This window comes from Cygnus olor, chromosome 3 (genome assembly GCF_009769625.2).
Source record: "Cygnus olor isolate bCygOlo1 chromosome 3, bCygOlo1.pri.v2, whole genome shotgun sequence".
Lineage (NCBI taxonomy): Eukaryota > Metazoa > Chordata > Aves > Anseriformes > Anatidae > Cygnus > Cygnus olor.
Window position 1 is genome coordinate 118,104,678 of NC_049171.1, and position 18,594 is coordinate 118,123,271.

Here is an 18,594-nt window from a genome sequence, read left to right on the forward strand (position 1 = left end):
TTATTCAAGCAAACAGCCACACAGGCACAAATAATTATTTATGTACACAAGCAACCAGCTGTAGATTTGGTGGTCTTCTTGTCCTTTCTGTGTGCGACTCCCTCACATTGCTTTAGATGTAAAGTGCTCAGTATCTGCTAGACACACAAAATTCTTAAACTTGTGTATGTTATAACATAACTGCACTAATTTGGGAAGCCACAGGACCTGCACTTTGGATTCTCATGGTGTATTCTTTATCTTGCAGTACGCATAACACGAGCTTCATTGTTGAACAGCTGCCAATCCAGAGATTTTCTTTGGATGGTTTCTTCCCACTGGTTCCATCACTAAGTTTGCGCAATGCACTGTAAATAACTAAGTAGATACCAGCTAATATGAGGCAGATTGCTGATGGTCATAGAGCTGTGAGCTTCAGCTGGACCATACACTACAAAAAGATGGGCTAAAGCTGGTCTTATGACTGAAGTCCATCTTAGGAAAGGAAGTTTTCAGTGTAGCAATTAGGACAGAAAAAAAAAAAAACACACAACAAGGAAGGAGGAAAGACAAACATCTGTGCCTGTAGAAGGGAATTTAGACCACTTCCAACTCTCCTCAGCCTGTTTAATTTCTACATTCAGGGCCTAGCATGTTCTCCTGCTTAAAGAAAAGGGTCTGGAGTGAGAAAATTTTTTTTTCTCTGGTTTTTTTCATTGTTTTTTTCTCAGCTTTACACTGTTGCACACATACACAGAATGGAACGAGGCTCTAGAAAAAATACAGGGAGATAGAATGGTAGAGAAATGTACATGCACAGAGAAATCAGAAGTCATACTGGCAAAGCTGTAAACATAAACGTAGTGCTGCGTTATACAAGGTTCCAATGCTTTGTTAAATTTGTCTGAATCTTGCCAAGTTGTAGCAGGTAAAGCTGGAAGAATGTTTTGACTAGAATGGTGTTCATTGCAAGTTTTAAATAAACAGAAAAGAAGTCAAGCATCAAGTAGACTCAGAGGACTGAATCTGTTTAGAGGGAAATATTTGCAATGGCTCATCATCTCACAGGCTGGACTAACACTAAATCCATAGAATAAAACAGTAATGTCAGGGGCTTTGTACAAGCTTCAGTCTAAACAATTCAAAGACATAATTCCAGCTGACTATACCACTTTCGGACTTCAAGGAATAAGTGTCAATTCCACCATTCTAAATATTTTTGAAATACCTTATTTTAAGAATACATCACGCTCACCATAACATGCTGAAATTGTGCTTGAACCTATCCTTAATTTTACTCCACTTCTCAAATCCTATCCAGGAAACAGCTGCCTTTGTAGACCCATTTGGCCACAAAAAGGTTCAATGACACTGCCAAACCATCCATGCAGGCCAAGTCTAAAGCCATTTCTGGGATGCCCAATCTAGGTTCTTGGCTCTCCTTTTCTTCTGTACCCACGTGTTTTCATTCCATGTCTTTTTTCCTCTTTAAAGCCAAGAGGAAGCATAGCTGCAAGTTCCAGTGCTGGAATCAATTGAAATCCAAGATATCTGGGCCATAACCACAAAACGAAATTAAACCAGTGTGAGCAACTCCATCCAAATGTAGCAGTAAGAATGATGAAAGAAAATTTAGGGCATCTCATGGCAAAGCTACATCTCAAATCAGAGGAGTAGCCAACATCTGTGTGTCAAACTCAGCTGTTTCTGTATACCTGGGTACTGTATCCTTCCTAAAAGGCATGAAGGGGAACAGAAAAGATTTTCTTTTTTCTCAGTTCACCTGCTCCTTAGCAAATCTGTCATGCTGGACTAAAAAGCAGGAATCACAGTGATTCATCTCACAATGAAAAATAGCTTAGAGTTGGAATTGTTTTCATGCATGTTTTTCCTGTATGATCAGTGCATGAGCTTTATATCTTCTGCACTGCTCCACTGAAAGCTGATCTTAAATTTAAGGTTTGAAATGTTTCTTTATTCTTCCTTTTCCTTCAAGACCATCTATGATTCATGTCTGTGAGTTTTATTCTGTAACTATCATGTCTAAGAAAAACTTAAAAGCAAAACTGAGGTGCAAATCTAATTCTAAAATTTACAGCTTGAAAATGCAAATACATGACTTCTGGTAGAGTCTTGAAAGTCTGCAACACATCTGCCCATACATTGCATAAAAAAGAAATGCTACAAGAATTGTTTTGAATAGGCATTCTTCCAAGCCTTACTTCATTTATTAAAAACTCCAATTTTAAGCATTTCTCTCGCAACCACTTGTCCCTTTTAACAGTATCACAATTTAAATGTGTTTAGTGGATTCATATTCCTCTTTTAGTGTCTACTCCAGAAACGCTTGTTCTGTTTTATCATACAAACAGTTCCTACTACACACCAAATCATCTTCAACTCGCCACAACACTGAGAGTGCTTCACTTGTTCTGTAATTTACAGGTCTGATCATTTCAAGTTTGCTTTCAGCCCTCTCCTAGATTCATGGGCTGTGTACTTCCCTCAGTACATCACTCCTATTCTGTCAGTCATTGTGCTGGGTCCATGTTCAGAAACATATTGACTAGAGAATTGATCTTTTGACCTGTAACTCGCTGAATGGCCTCGCTCCCTTCTATTGAATAGATCTGCAGCTAGCTGCTCTTTGAGGTCAGTTGATTCTGATCTTCTAACCATTTCTAAACATCATTTGGAGGTCACAGAGTGACAGGACCTTTACTGTATTTGTTTCTCTGCCTTGCCACACAAGGTAAGGGATAGCAATATGGATTTCACATGTTATTTCAAAAAGGGGACTATGATATTTATTGGCAGTGGTGTAAATTCACTAGGTTAATTTATAGAAGAGACAGCATAACAACAGAAAGTTTAACGCAAAAAAGTAATCTTTTCTGGAACTTAAGGACATCGGTGGCAAATTTGCATATAGGACACACGAACAGACACTAAACAAACAGAAGCAAAGTCAGGCTAAAGGTACATATGCTTTTTTTGAACAGATTTCTGTCTCTTCACCAAAACAGAGAAATCTGAGTTGTATTTCCATTCCTTTTTATATATAAAAAGAGATTATTTATGGGTTCCATTTAAAAACAAATATTTCTGTAATTGACAGCACACTTCAAATTTATTTTCTCTTAAAATCCTAAATCCTACAGAGCAAGAATCCCCCCAATATAAAATTAATAACAAAAACTCACCAGATGAATTGTTAGCTCAGACAGCTTTATTATACTAACTTCCCCAGGAGCCAGAGGTCTCCCAGCTTACATTCTCTTCCTGAGTTGCAGTTTGCCATTGGCTAGAAGCTCCCACTCCCTAAATATGAAACTAGCTTGACCACTTTACCTCCCAGATCCATTGTTTTAACCAACCAGACCAAGGCTATCTAGCTATCTACCATTTTAACAGAAAGAGGTTAGATAAAAAACATGCTTCACAAGCATTTTGTAGCAGTAATAGTGTTTGAGGTTTTCTCTGAAGTCTCTAAGGTTGATACAAGATTCCCAAATACAGCATCTCTGACAACAGTTTGGAAGATATGGGTCAGGTTATTCCACATTGTTGTCATATTTAGTCAGTGGTAGTGCTCCACAGAACCTCCTAAATACTGTTCTGGTAAACACATAACAGCCTCATCTTACCAGCATGTTATAAAGACAGCTTGATTTGTAGAAAAGATTGTCACAACATCATGAAGCCTCACAATAGGAACAGGACAAAATTTGAAATAGGATGAAATGACTTTCATATAGGAATTACAGCCAAATCACTGGCACGTGTAAGACCTAACAAATGCAGAATCACGTGTGCAAGTTCACACACACTTTGAATGCCCACGTCTGCATGAGGATATTGTCTAGGACTGCACCTACCTACAGAGTAGAGTGCCCAGGTAAAGAACACTTATTGAAGTACGGGGCAGACAGGACGTCAGCCAACAATTTCAGGGGCAGGTTTATTGAATTACTTTACAACATCTAACTTGAAATTTTTAGCTGTGGTGTTGGTGAGATTACTCTTTCTCCTGCCCCACAGCGCATACATGTTTGAAGATATACGGCAAACCAATTGGTTTTTATTTGTCCAAAACCTGTCCCCATTAAGCCATCTGTGCTGCTGCGTTAAGCTCAATTCAGCACACATTACCTTAAAAATACATTTATAAATAATCATCACACACACACACGAACACATTGCACTTCCAAGCTCTGTGAACATGGTTCTGGGCTGGTATGGTATAGTTATCATGGCTTCAGTGAAACCAGCAGACCTGTGGCCACTTGCAGAATTTTGGGCGCCTGTGACTGGGGAGTTTATTTCCATTCAACCTCACTTTATTTAATAATATCTGAACGGCTCTCAGTTTTCTTAGGCTAATAGAAATGCAAGTTTAATGCATACCTTACTAATGAAAGGAAATATAAGAAATCCTTTCCTCTTAACTATTCTAAATAGGAATGTGATTTTATTTATTTTGTTTTACAGAACCACTTCACTGGAAAACACATTTTACCATAACAAAATTCTGAACAAAAAATCTCAGCAGTAACTTACCGTTTTTACACTTCGAGCTAGAAGATACTTAAGCTGGAATATCTATTAATATTTTCTGTATTTATTAAGTTACATTTCCACCTTAAAATTCTGTCCAGTAACTCAAAATTACTTTAATCTGTCAATGAATTTACTACTCATGAAAACTAAATACTAGTATGTCATCTTCATGCAGACAACATGAGAAACAAATCAGAAGACCACCCCACAACATAGCTAACTCAAAAGCAGCTGATCAAAGTCAGCTACGTCTTAAAATTTTATGATTACTATCAATGGACACTTCCAAAATGTTTTCAATGTGAAAAACAGCAACATATCTTGTTATCATAAAAACACACAATAACCAAGACAAAAAAAAAAGAAGTCATTTGAGTTATGTTAATGGAATTGGGTAGCAGATCGTTTTGCCTCTAAATAGCCTTCTTCTTGGATTCAGCAGGCTGGTAAACATCATAAACCGAGATTATGTACTGGCTGCTACCACTGTCTAAAAAGACAGCAGTTTTAAACAGTTGCGATAGTTCTTAAACTATGTATTTTAGAAAGCTGGAAAGTTAATTTTGAATCAACCATTTAACTTGAAACTTGTAAGAAAGTAGATAAAGTTTAATGGTTCGACCTTTAATGGCAGTGAGCTGTTTTGTAATATCTGTTTCTTCATCACTGTGGTAGAAAAATTAAAAAAAAAAGAAAAAGAAAAGGGAGAAGTATTGCTTACAGCTAATTACATTTAAGTGAAATTGGATTTTTTTCCCTTTATGAAAAAGGCATACTTAAAATGTATTAAGAAAAAAAAAAGAAGTGGTAAAACCATATAGAGTATGACAAGATCAAAAGGTTTGTTTCACAATGTTTTACTGAAATGCTTCAATTTCAAGCCTAGCTTTAGGGTATTAGACAGCAGCAACCTTAATGCTACTCCACCTGCCATATTCACTACAAGCAGGACATAACAGTTAGTGGTATGGAATCACAATTCATGATGACATTAGAAAGCTAGAACATCCTAAGAATGAAAATACAAGGGCCACATCCGTAAACTCTAATACTAATACCTACACTAGCAAGACCTCTAACTTACCCCGTTGATTAGTTTACCTGTCCCTTACTACTACCCCAGTTAACAGAGCCCTAAAAGAAGCAGCGGAATTTTATTCTTTCTCAAACAAGGCTCCACAGAGACTCTATTGGATTTGTCATGAGAGGATGTGAATATTCATGCCCAAACCTCTTTTTAATACATGAATTGTTAACACAGAATAAATGTAACAAAACTATTAAACACTTAGAAACACATTCATGTAACAGTGTAGATAAGTAAACATGCTTACCTCATGTGGATTGGTGTAGCCCAAAAGCAGATTTGCTGCTTTAATGTCACCATGAACATACTCATTTTCATGTATATATTCCAGAGTATCCAACTAGGAAGGATTTAAAACAGAAAAAGAAAGAAAGCATCATCATCATCTCCACTTCTTCACCCTTAACCCTACCACCAAATATTTCTCACGCAGTGAGCTCAAGGGCTACACAAACTGAGATAACATCTGTTTTGAGTTAAGAGCACAAGGACTGCTCACTCTTTCCACCAAGTCTGTTCCCACCATGCACACAGCTGATATCAAATCTTAAACAGTCATACTTTGCCATGTGTATCCCCGTCTAACTACCATATGAGTCCCAGTTTCTAAGGTCACAAAGCCAAACAAGCACTTTATAAACATAGGAGGAACTACTAAGAACACCAAGCTCTTCAGAAGAGCACACGATCAGCCCTGATGGTTTGTAATATATTTGATCCTGTCAATTATTACATGTCCCACATTTTACATCATTACCCCCTCCTCATTATGTTTCTTCAGCTCTATGCTGAGGTACTACAACAGCTCTGTTACTGGAAATAAACAACAACACGTGCACCTGTCAACTCAAACAAAGGACAATCCTGGCTGCTGGAAAACACAAGGAGTGTTACAAGTTAGTCAGTGATGTGACTACAAAAGCCGTTCACTTTCTTTTATTATCATTTTTAGGTTAGAAGCGAACATTGGAGGTCTCTAGTTAAAATGCTGCTTCAAGAAGAGATAACGTAAGTTAGATCAAGTTGTACAAGAGACTGAACAGTCAAGTTTTAAAAGTCTCCAAGGATGGACATTCCACAACCTCTGGGATGCCTGTTCCAGTGCTAAGCCATTCTTTCTGCAAAAACTTTTCCTTTATATTCAGTCAGAAATCCCCTTCTTGCAATTTATGACCATTGCCCCTGCCCCCATTTGCTGTGCACCTCTCTTCAGTAATAGCAGTCTCTCATGACACAAGTTATAATAAAAATGAAAACATATATAATTTTCGGTTAGAACGTGCCAATCTACACATTTGAAAACGAAACTGATATTTGCAGACTAGCCTAATCTCGGCCTGTACTACCTGTGTGTTCAGCAAACACTCTCAAGTTTTTGCATTCAAGCATGCAATTGTGAACTTTGACAAATATGGATGTCTAATACAATACCTCTCAAACACTGAAAAAAAATCAATACATGTTAAAGCATGAGAATGGGCTTACAAATCTCAGTCTAGACACACATTTTGAAGTGTATGGTCTATGTTTTAACCAATTAGAAAAAGTTGGGTTTGAGCCTACCAACTTCCAGTCTACAGAGGGTCTTGATTTTGCACTTAATGTTCATTTTATAAAGGATGAAAAACAAGAAAATGCATAGCACTTGCATGTGTTTAATTCCAAATTTAAAAGCTAACTAAATGAACTTCACCATTTAAGAATGATGATTTTATTAGTTTAATTCACGAACTGTGAGACATAGCAATTTTCTCTCTGTATACATACCATTCGTGCTCCAAGTTGCAGAACAGTCTCCTTCTTAAATCTACTTCCACAATCTTTAAAGATTCTTTGAAGGTCTTCCCCCAGTCTCTCCATGACCATGAATCTATAGCTATCCAGAAATACACAAGAGGGAGGAAACTTTAAAGACAAGGCTACAAGTTTGTGTCAGACTGAAAGGAGGTAGCTCCATTTTGTTGAAAAGGGATCTTCAGTCAACTTCAGGCTTAATTACAATTCATCTTATTACCTTTTTCCCTTGTACTCAGCCAAGCCTGATCCCCAAAACACTGGAATTCCTAAGCATCTTATTTTTTTGAGATTCATCCATTTTCTTACTGTAATAATAATAAAGAAAAGATAATATTGGGTTAACTAGAGAATTTCAGCATTTAGTTTATTTTTTAGTTACCAAGCCAAGACTTTGAACAAAACAATAAAACAAGCGTAACTTATTTGACAGTTACTGTACCAAACAAAGGATTGTAGATTTACACTAAAGTTCTCTACATTTTCCAAAACAAGAAGCATTTTCTGTTCTAGTAATTTGACATTTTGTTCCATTCAAAGGCAGATACAAAGTTACCAGTAGCTGACCAAATAATTCCTTTGGAAGCTCTACTTTATTTCATACAGAGTACTTCAAGCTATCACAAGTGCTTATGTCTACCAGCCACCTAAGTCACCTGAAGTCTTTATGACTGTTCCCAGAATTAGATCACGTCCATGCTAAATTGTCTGCAGAATCAAGTGCCTTGATTACTACTAAATCCTGTGATGATTACACACATTCTTAATTTTGTACACAAGAATAGTTACTAGCAGAAGTATAGTCACAAATCAGCCCGTGTAGTACCTCTGTTTTAAGGCTGACCTCTCTCTGTAGTCCATACATTGCTGTGCACTTTGAAGTGTGCACCTAACAAATCTGTCATACTTCTGATCAGAAACAACAAGGATGACATCCAAATAAAGAAAATTACAGCAAACTAAAGCTATTACAGCACCAGCTGGAATCAGTTCAATGTATGTGAAGTGAGTTGGTTATCAAGCTCTAAAGCATTAGTTCTTCTCAGAAGAAATGAAACCTAAATTAGTCCTTAAATCTACCTGAGTCAGAATTCAGTGGTTTTTATTTTGTTGGTGTATTACTTACTATGCTCTTGTTTTGCAGCCCTCTGGTAAAATTTCAGTTCGGAAAATAAAGGCCCATTTTCAAGATATTCCTATTGAGAAATAAACAAACTTAGCATTATAAAATACTAGATACTTGTTTTAGAGAAACAACAGTTCCTAAACAAAAGCATAAGATAAATTTGATAAATTCAGAGGATTAAATCCCCTTTTTTCCCACCTCCCTTATACCATACCATCTGAAATAAATTTTTCTAAGTAGATAAGAAAAAAAGTTGTTTGGCAATGCACTTTCATACAACACAGATTCTTTCAGAAATTATTAAAAATGCTATTTTCCAGAAATTCTATAGATCAGACATGTTTAAGTTCATAGTCTGATTTTCCTTATGTAACCATTCAGGGCAGAAATCAAGGAAAGGAAAAAATCAAGTCAAGGAAACACTATGAGTCATGGAAGTACCAAGCATATCCCCTAGCAGGGAAAGTATATCAAGATGTTAAAAAAAGCCACAAGCATGCAATACACATTCAATACTGAAAATAAGGATAATTATTAAAAATTAAAAAAATAAGGATAGTTATTAAAAATTAAAAAATTAAGAGAAAGCACTGCATACAAGTTAACAACTTAGGAATAAGATCTCCACATTACCACTTTAATTACATGCATTGCATCATCTTCTACAGGAACATGAGTATGAGGGGAAGCTGCAAAATGAGAAAGAGATGGATCCAGCTGTATGCAACAAAATATAATTGCAAAGAGGAAGCTAACATTGCATAAGGTGATCAGTAAAACATATGACACACAACATTTTGTCTGAATTCCAGCTTTTAAAAGTCAAAGACTTGCCGAGTTAAAAAACAAACCCAACACCACAGAAGCTGTGATCAACAAGTATAGCAGCAATTTTAACCCACACTTTCAGAACTCTCTCTCCATGGTAATTAAGCAGTAAGCAGGATGTCCCCATTGCACGTTGGCACCACAATGAGGTATTCCATTATAATAGACTATGTTTAAGTCCTTCCAGTCAATTGGATAACCTCTGTATTTGGCTCCCATCAATCCACTGTCGTGACAAAGACACCACTTAAAAGTTATGACCTACATTATGCCTCTAGACAGGATTGCCAGCCTTCCTCTATTACAAATTAATTTGGCCCCAGAACCTTGATTTCTATTCTGACATTATTTAGACACTGGCCTAAGTTAGGGATAGCAGAGCCATCACCTGCCTAAAAGGGGAGATGAGGGATTGTGCCTCTTGGTGCCAGTAGAAATTTCAAAACAATAATTGACCACATGTGCCAATTACAGCCCAGGAGACAGAACCTCTCTGCACAGACAATGCGATTCTATTTTCTTCTGACCCTGAGAGAACTATCAGTTCTCTCTGATACTACTGAAGCTACATGGAGCTATGCTGGGATTAAAATTTAATGAGACTAAATCATCTTTTAGAATCATCACTGAGAGAAAAACTAAAAAGAATACAGTTCCTAGGAAATAAGTGTCCCTTTTAAACTTCTTATAATGATCAAATACCAACAACAGTCCAGGTGTGAAACACTTCAACTATCAGCACACACAAAAATGGACTACTTTTATCCGCATAATAAAAATCAAGTAAACTTGGATCTAATCAAACCATCCAAGCTTACATTTTTTGATGGTCAGGGCATAAATATATATATGTATTTTTTTACAATGAACAGACTCCAGCTGCCATCTTCCTTCAATTCTGCTCAGTCTCTGGGTTCAATGTGGCAGCACAGACACTTGTAGCTGTGTGCCTTCAAGCTTGACACCCTGATGTCACTGTTTTTGTGCTAATTGTGCATTAAGATAAAATGGAACTATTCCAAAACAGTAGCTCTGGAAGGTGTGAACTATCCATAGACTCAGGCGAGTAACAGTCACATTCAGAACACAATTCAAAACTATTCTTCCAAGCAGGAAGGAAATTTTGATAAACTTACTTCTTACCATTTCCTTGTACTGAAAGGGGAATTAAGGCAAAGGTGCTTTGGTCCTTATCTTTTTTATGTTACATGTAGACTGTGTGTTAATAGCTGCAGACATTAGTCTAAAAGAACACATCCCATGTGTTTTCACTGTACACAATGTCGCATTACCCAAACAGAATGAGATGTGCTCTCTTACTGACACAGATCAGAAAAGAATCTGTGTATAAGAAAATGTATTTTAATACCAAATTACTTAACAGAGGCTTGATAGATACAAAGAAGTATCAAATTTAAATGTTATTTCAAAGAGTCTGATCTAACTTCCCTGCAGACATCTTGACATTTTATAAAGAGAGGCCTCATTCATGTAATCTGGAACAGACAGTAACAGCTGTCAGGGTAATGAAGAAGAGCAATTAACGGGAGGTAGCCCAGCAAAAGGGCCTAACCCCCACGGTTCTTACACTATAACCATGTGGATGCTTTTTGGAGTAATATTGAAAGAATATCCTGAAGAAAAATAAAACCAAACCTAACTGCAAAATGTTACAACGTGAAATGAAAGAGAAATCAGACAAAGCTCAACAAGATACAGGAACAGATGCTCCAGAAAATGAAATCATGACTTTCAAATACACAAAAGGAGAAGTGGTATTACCATTTTTACTGCACATGCATGAAACAAGGCATTACACACACAATGGATAGTACTCTACACTTCTTATAAAGCTCAATTGTATACATACGGATAAGCAGAAGTTGCATTCATACCTTCTGTTGCATCATTTTAATTGACCCTTCTTACAACAGGCAGCAATATTTTAACCACGGCTCAGATATGACAGACTATTTTTTGTCCATAAATATACATAAATGGTTTTTAAAAAATGGTCTCATTACTATGTATAGTTACTTAACAGACTGGAAAGGCTCCCAAGGTTTAACAAACAGTCTGATTACATACCTCATAGACCACCACCACATACTCTCCTGCGAGTTTAGCTCATAGTTAATTACTGTATACTTGTAATTAGCCATGTGCTAGCCTCGTTCTGTGTGGTAGCACATGGCTATTTATAATATTACAATCAGTTAAGTGCTAGACTGCAGGACAGTAAGCAGAGACCCTGCAGGAGAGCAGTGCTGATGTGCAGGAAGTCTCTAATGGCGTATAAGTACACACAGAGTACCAGGAGCACTACATGGTGAGATTATGTTTGCAAACGGGATCTTAAAATAGTGTGACAAATGCAAGAGTTCCCAGTTTACAGTTTGTATTGCTTTTATCAACTAGAGATGCACAGTTTCCTTACATTTGGGGGAAGAGGTGTTAATGTATACACACAATCAAAACCATTGTCTGCATAATTGCTAGCTGGGAAGACTGGTGCAAGGTGAATCTGTGCGGGGGCTGTGGCCGTTTCCACCTTGTGCCAAGAAAAGTCTAATAAAACATTTGCGAAGGGCACAGCTTTATTTTCTCTTCCTCTCCTTCATCCCACAATCACAGCTACCATGCCACTGAAAAGTATAGAAATATAAAATGCACTCTGAAATAATGGCAAAGAAGATGCCACACTGCCTTATTTCCAACTGTTGTTCCTACACAATAACCTACCTTACATTAACCCATGTCCAGAATTCCCTAGTTTCATCCAGGCACAGCAGTTGTGGTCTTATCATCCTCTTTTATCGTGAATCTCATCCGTTTTGTTGCCGAGTGCCACAACCTTAATTAACGGAGCTTTATAAACGTTAATATGACATGGTAACAAAAGAGCGTTTCTGGATGAACTGCCATTTCCTACAACCACTCCGCACAATTGCATTCAGTCTGACAAAGAAACGTGCCAATTCTATTTGCCAGTTCAAACGTGCTTGTTGTAGTTTTAGCAGTTAATTTGTGGCAGTCACATTTGGAATATGGTGAAATATTTTCAATGGCTCTCACAGAACCAGTTTTGTTGACAAAGTTTACACAGTGGAAAAGAAAACAGCATTGATTTGGCAGTTTGAAAAAACATCCCTGCTCCTGTCCACAGCTGCTGTCTTTGCCACTGCCGGGTATTTTGAGAATGTATTTGTTTTGGAAACATGAACAAAATTATTTTCAGAAGTTCTTGGGTTGCTCGCATTTTGTTTTTGCCTTGTTTCATTGGATAACTAATCCTGAGAGTGATATTGTCAGCTTAGTTTTTGCAGAAATAAAACCTAACCTTGAAAATACCACACTTCAGTGTTACAGGCTGCCTATAAAAAAGCTGGAAAAATTCGGACCCCAACTAAAGTCAAGCCAGGAGCTGTTAAATTCAGTGGCTGACAAAAGGGGGAAAGCATTGCTCAGAGTATCTAACAATAGAAAATAATCCAAGTTGCAGGATTATAGTTTCTAAAAGCAAAATGTAAACAAATAAATCAGAAGCAGCATCGGCTAGTTAACACAACTTCAAACATATCCTACATATGGAGAGTACTAAGGCAAATATTTCAAGGAAAGCAAAGCATGTGGCTTCCCAGCTACCCTCCCAGCCCGCTTCCCAATATTCCCAACATTCAATATTTCCCCAAGAACTTCAGTGCTTCAGGTGTATGACAATGCATCAGTGCTTCCTGGACAGACCCTATTCTGAGAGAAGTGTTGATTCATATAAAGAGAAGAGCATTTATTCATAAACACTCTGAGCAGTGTTTAGGATTTTTTTTTCTAGATTCTTCTTCGAGGTATCTTTATGAATTTAGAGTTTTATTATACAAATTACATACACATGGCCCTCTACTGTGCTTGTGAAACCATATTCCACAAGATGCAAGTAAACCATTTTCAGTGGAAAATTGTGCTCAACTGCTAAACTGTTTTGCAGATAACTGCAAATGCCTCCAAGTTAAGAACACTTAGTACTGCTAGGAAATTTCACCGTACTGCTTACTCATCTTTCTGGGAAGCCTTCTTGATTCACTAGAGCCAAAGTTTTGTATTCTACAGCAACGGGAATTTGACTTTCAAAGTTAATTACTCTAAGCTGGAATAGGTACGACATATACTTTAACCCCAGGCAGAAAAGCTATGCATGGTCTGCTCTTGCAGCACTCTCAGATGGGAGGCCAGGCCTCTAATATTTAAAACTTGATGCACAAACTGTTTTCTGGCACGATTCTGCTCTAGCCCATCTGCTAGTTTGATGCACTGCCCATCAGAAGATACGATGCCAGTTTCAGTAGGTTACAGGTGCCAAAGACGGCTGAAGAGAGCGCCCTCCATAAGGCAACAGGTGCCCTATCTTTCATCCGCAGTTCTTCCTGACGACAGATAACACTGCTCAGAAATACCTCCTTCACTGAAGGTAAAAATCAAACCTGCCCTCTTGCCTTTTAGCTTTGCTTAGCACACCAGGGTCTCGGTCTCTGACCAGAATTCCTGCAAGGTAGACAAATAAAGAGCAAAACAACAGCTCCCAAATGACAAGTCCATACATACGTATGAAAAAACAAACAAGAGTGTCAGAACACTAAAACAAAACAGCAAAGATCTCAGCAGAGTTTGTAACAGACTTTAGACTGCTGTGTAAAAATGAGTTATGCTTTAAAAGTTGCATCTTTTTGCCTCCAAAGCCTACCAGAAAAAGAAGAAAGAAGATTCAAGAGGAAGCAGTCACCAGCAAGAACCTGTAGAAGAGGGGATTTTTTCCAGGTGAAGCAGTCTGGTCCTGCTACATGTGGCCAGTCCTAAGTGATCACTGAGTACCAAAATCAGGCTAAATTTATGATTTAATTTGCCCACAGATGGGGTGAAAAATTATAAATATAGATACAAGGAGATTACCTAGAGTTTAGTATTAGTGACTAGATAAAAAGACTCTTCCCTGTGGTGATGTTTGTCTGGCAATGAATTTATTTTCACACTAAGGTTCACATCTACTGGTACAATGAGACCTTTGCTGAAATGCATTTTAACACCTGAAGGTTGAGAAAGATCCAGCCCTAAACAGACAGTCACCTGGTAGTGTTTTTAATTACAGCTTTCTGCTATTAATATTCTTCTGCTGCATTGATAAAAATCATCTTGAACATGTATCTTTAGGTATCATTTTTTACTGCATTTTTAATTTGTTTGCTGCACTACAGTAAATATTTTAGTGAGGCTAATTTAAGCAACTGTTGAAGTACTTAATTTCTCTAAAACCAGTTACTAGTCTGCTTCCTAACTCAAACCAAGGAATGAATACAGTGACAGAACATGCTTCCATCAAAGCTGCTCTTCCCTGACACACATGCATCCCTGCTCATGGCTATACAAATTATCCACAGAATAGGACATACTCTTTCTGAAATACAAATAACCTTTCTTTCACATGTCAGCTTTTTTCCCAGAACACCAGGTCTCTGAGTATCAACAGCAGAACACATCGCGATCCAAGCCTAAAAGCAGAGGAGGCCAGCATCACACCTCATCTATCTCCATCAGCCACCCCTTGGAAAATGGGGAGGAGAAAAAGGTGATACAGGTAGCAAATCTCCAAGCAGAATACAAGTATCGGTGACTGTATTATCAATATTCATTATCAATATGCCCTTTCCTGAGCTTCCCATATTGTAACACCACCTGCAAACATAGCAGTCAAACAGCAACACAAACACCTGCTGCAAAGCCAGCTACAAAAATTGGTTTCAAAACTTTTAGTTTTCACCTATCAAAGTTTCATCACAATATACAGGTATAATACAGTTAGACCCCATTTACAACATAGTACGTTATATCATAACAGACACGATCTAACAAACATATACGAAGACAAGCATTTGGCAGAATTACCAGTTTTCATCAGAAAGAAGCCTGAGAGCAGACAGTGGGCTCTTAACAATGGAATCTTAACAAAACATTGTGTGACCTTTCTGCATTTAAATTTTCAGTCCAAATTGTGCATTAATAGAGTCCTTGCAGCAGGACTAGAGAATGATTTATATAAAGACTGGTGTTAATTACTCGCTGTGATCAGGAAGATAAATGAGAGAACGTAGGGCTCTCAGTAGCACCCTCCTCGACTCTAGCTTACTTTCCACATGTACTGCTGCTGTTCTCCTCCACAGGGCTACAAACTCTTTGTGAGACCAGCAATACGTCATGTCCTTCCCTGCATGCTCCCCATTCTGTCCCCACCTTATCAAAGGGGTAACAGCTCTGTTCGAGGAGCCTGACAACAAATCAGTACAGTACCAAAAAATAAAACAGCATGTAACAGCACAGGTAGTTCCAGCTTATGATCCATACTGCTGTCGCTATGACACAAGTGACATTTGAAAGAACATCTCTACGTGGCTCCTAGATGCTGCTTCTGGCAGCAGAAGGTCTGCTCTTCAGGAACATTAGGAGGAAACAGTATTTGTGAGCCTTCTGCTGCTGGATTTGTTCTGGTTGAGGTACAAATGCAAAGGGAATCCAAGGGAAGGAACAAGTCAACAAAGAAATAGACAAGATGGCACACAGACAGGAAAGAGAAAAAAATAACTAGAAAAACAGGGAAAATGTTCATGGGGGAGAACCAAACTTGTAGATGTTGGAAACTTTCACACACATAATTAGAAGCCCTGCACCTGAAGAGCTGATTAGCATTCTAGGGCTCTGGGTCAGCAAATGGCTTTCAGAGGCTTTGATTCAGTGAACCTTCCACGGAATGCATCCCTAGTAAATATATTTTGCAGAGATACCGTAAAATTTCTCAAGTACATTGTTACAGATTAATGGAGTATGGAGTACCCTTAATGGGAAATTAAGCTATAACAACGCGCATCAAAATCTTTACACCACCACTGTAAAAATACTTATTAAAAGATACAGCCGGCAAAGTTAACCTTTACTTAGAAAAGGGCTGTGCTCTTCATATCTGGCAGTCAGTCGAATCTGACTCCACTCTTCTGTCTTGCCCACCTCTCTGCAGTTCCTTCTTCGTTAGTTTCTTGCTGAAAGTTTAGTGGTCACTCTCACATCTCGCTGCATATATGTTAAAAACTAGGCTGAACAGTGCAAAAAGAAAGTGCCCCTCAGCAGCAAACGTGAGAGTGTTACTCCTAAAAGTGCATCACTTCCTTCACACCCCTGACTCTCAGGTGGCTAAATTCTTTTGTAGGATGAAGCCTCAAAATAGCTACTGAATGGTGTATGTTACATAACATAAACGTGTACCTGACAAAAGGAGATGGACAAAACGAGAAAGCTTCAGTCAGGATACTTGAAGGAAATCTTGCTGATTTCCTCTTTTATAATTAAAAGATCAGCTACAAAGGGAACAAGGCCTTCAGTTCATTGCTACATGTAACATTCACTGTCCTTCCGAAAGAAGAGAATAAACAAACAAAAATACCATTATAAGTGGCAGCTGTATTTCTTCACCTATGCTGTCACTTATTAAAAAAACCAGAACTGTAATACCAAGGGTCCCAGATAGTATTCTCATTCTCAACTAACCCGCTGACTGCTTTCTGTGGCAGTTCAGTGGGAGTCAAACTGCAACAAACACCACAGTATAAGAAATCACCTCAGTGGTCTGCGTGATCAAGCAGAAAACTAATCAAATCTGCATGAAACTGTTTGAATCCCATGTGCTACACCACCTACAAGGTCCAGTGTGATTTGACTGCAGAAGTAAGCGACAGATGTATTCTCATTCAGGAACATTTTTTGTGTGACTCATGAACTACACCTACAACTACAACCTTGCTTTCTGTACAGCACCCCCAGCTCTCTCACTCCTTCCTCCCAGTGGGAGCCTTTTATAAGTTCGTCTCCCTCTCCTTTGGACCCTGACCCTGCACCTGATATACCTCTCCCACGGCTTATTCTTGAATGACAATAGCCAGAGACAACTTCACTTCCTAGCTCATGCTAATCTTTATTTTCTTATTGTACCAATTTTCATATATTCTCTAGGCACAGCATGCCTCAAATGAGACAAACTGATGTTTCAAAGGCCGTAAAAAGCTATCTATATATCAAAAGGATAAAGAATGTAAATATTAGGAGCATCTAACCTTTGACTCCTCTGTAACTGCCATTTGTTGAAACCCTTATCATCCCCATTGGTTCAGTTTGCTGACTCGAGCATGCACGAGCTACAAAAATTCCAGAAGAAACAAAACCAGAACCACCACTACAGAAGCCTAGCAGATGGACTCCAACTCTTAAGAGAAATGTAAGGATTCAAAATAGTTTGTTTAATAAGCCTCAAACCACATAGTTGGTGAAGAAATTCTGCGCAGCAGACCACACCAAACCTAGTCCAAAGTAAAACAAACCCAGAACTTAAATACAGGGTAGATGGAGGGCCACAGCTACCCACTGTTTTCAGTGACTGTGTTTACTTCATCTGTAGGAAAGCAGAAGCAGTGGCATTTAGGTTTTACTGAAATCTTTTTGCTTCATTTACACATGCATTCAGTGGAACAAAGTGTATTCTACTCTTCATTCTAAAAGCCAGTTCACACCATATTTTCCCCCCCTCTCAAAAGTTTATCCACTCAAACTTGAAGTCCAGATGCATATGTAAAAATGTTCACCCTCCTGCAGCCATACATTACTAGTGGGAAGCGCAACTATTGGTGCCTGATCCTACAATTTGACACTGACAGACATCTTCACCTTCATGAAACCACACTGAATCTAGCACAGCTCTGCACATTTGTGCAGAGAAGAACCTGCGTGAAGAACATCTTTTTTCATACTAAAGACAAAAGAACTGAAAAGATGCATGACAGGATGCCTGTTTTAGTGAAAACTGGTCTCCTCATAAAGAAATCTGGAAATCGTGCTAAGTGGAAAGCTCATGCTGTATAACAATGTATTAACATTTTTTTTTCCAGATGCATCACTCAGTATGAAGGAAATAGCATTAAGAGATAAAGCAGAAAAAAAAAAAACACAAGTGGAAAACAAACTGCACTAGCAGAAGTAAAGAAATATTTACAAAAAAAAGGGGAGGAGGCAGCAACTGTATTTTCCAGGGCAGAAATACAAAAGAAAGGAAAAGCTTTAAAAAATACAGCTGATTTATACATAAAAGGAAATCAATTTAAGTATTAAGGTGGCTTGCTTATTGTTTTAAACG

At 38.0% G+C, this 18,594-nt stretch overlaps 1 protein-coding gene across 5 annotated transcripts in view; it reads right to left on the reverse strand.

Moving 5' to 3' along the window:
* VRK2 (VRK serine/threonine kinase 2) overlaps positions 1 to 18,594 on the reverse strand; it is a 49,314-nt gene that overhangs the window by 27,309 nt on the left and 3,411 nt on the right. For all 5 annotated transcript variants that reach the window (XR_005818045.1, XM_040550862.1, XM_040550863.1 and 2 more), the window contains exons 3-7: positions 9,180 to 9,235; positions 8,547 to 8,616; positions 7,641 to 7,728; positions 7,394 to 7,502; positions 5,874 to 5,966 (exon numbers count right to left, since the gene is read on the reverse strand). Coding sequence is in view for 4 of the 5 variants with exons in the window: in XM_040550862.1 (XP_040406796.1) it covers positions 5,874 to 5,966; positions 7,394 to 7,502; positions 7,641 to 7,728; positions 8,547 to 8,616; positions 9,180 to 9,235 (416 nt within the window). In the remaining variant the exon portion in view is untranslated. The remainder of the gene's footprint in view (positions 1 to 5,873; positions 5,967 to 7,393; positions 7,503 to 7,640; positions 7,729 to 8,546; positions 8,617 to 9,179; positions 9,236 to 18,594) is intronic.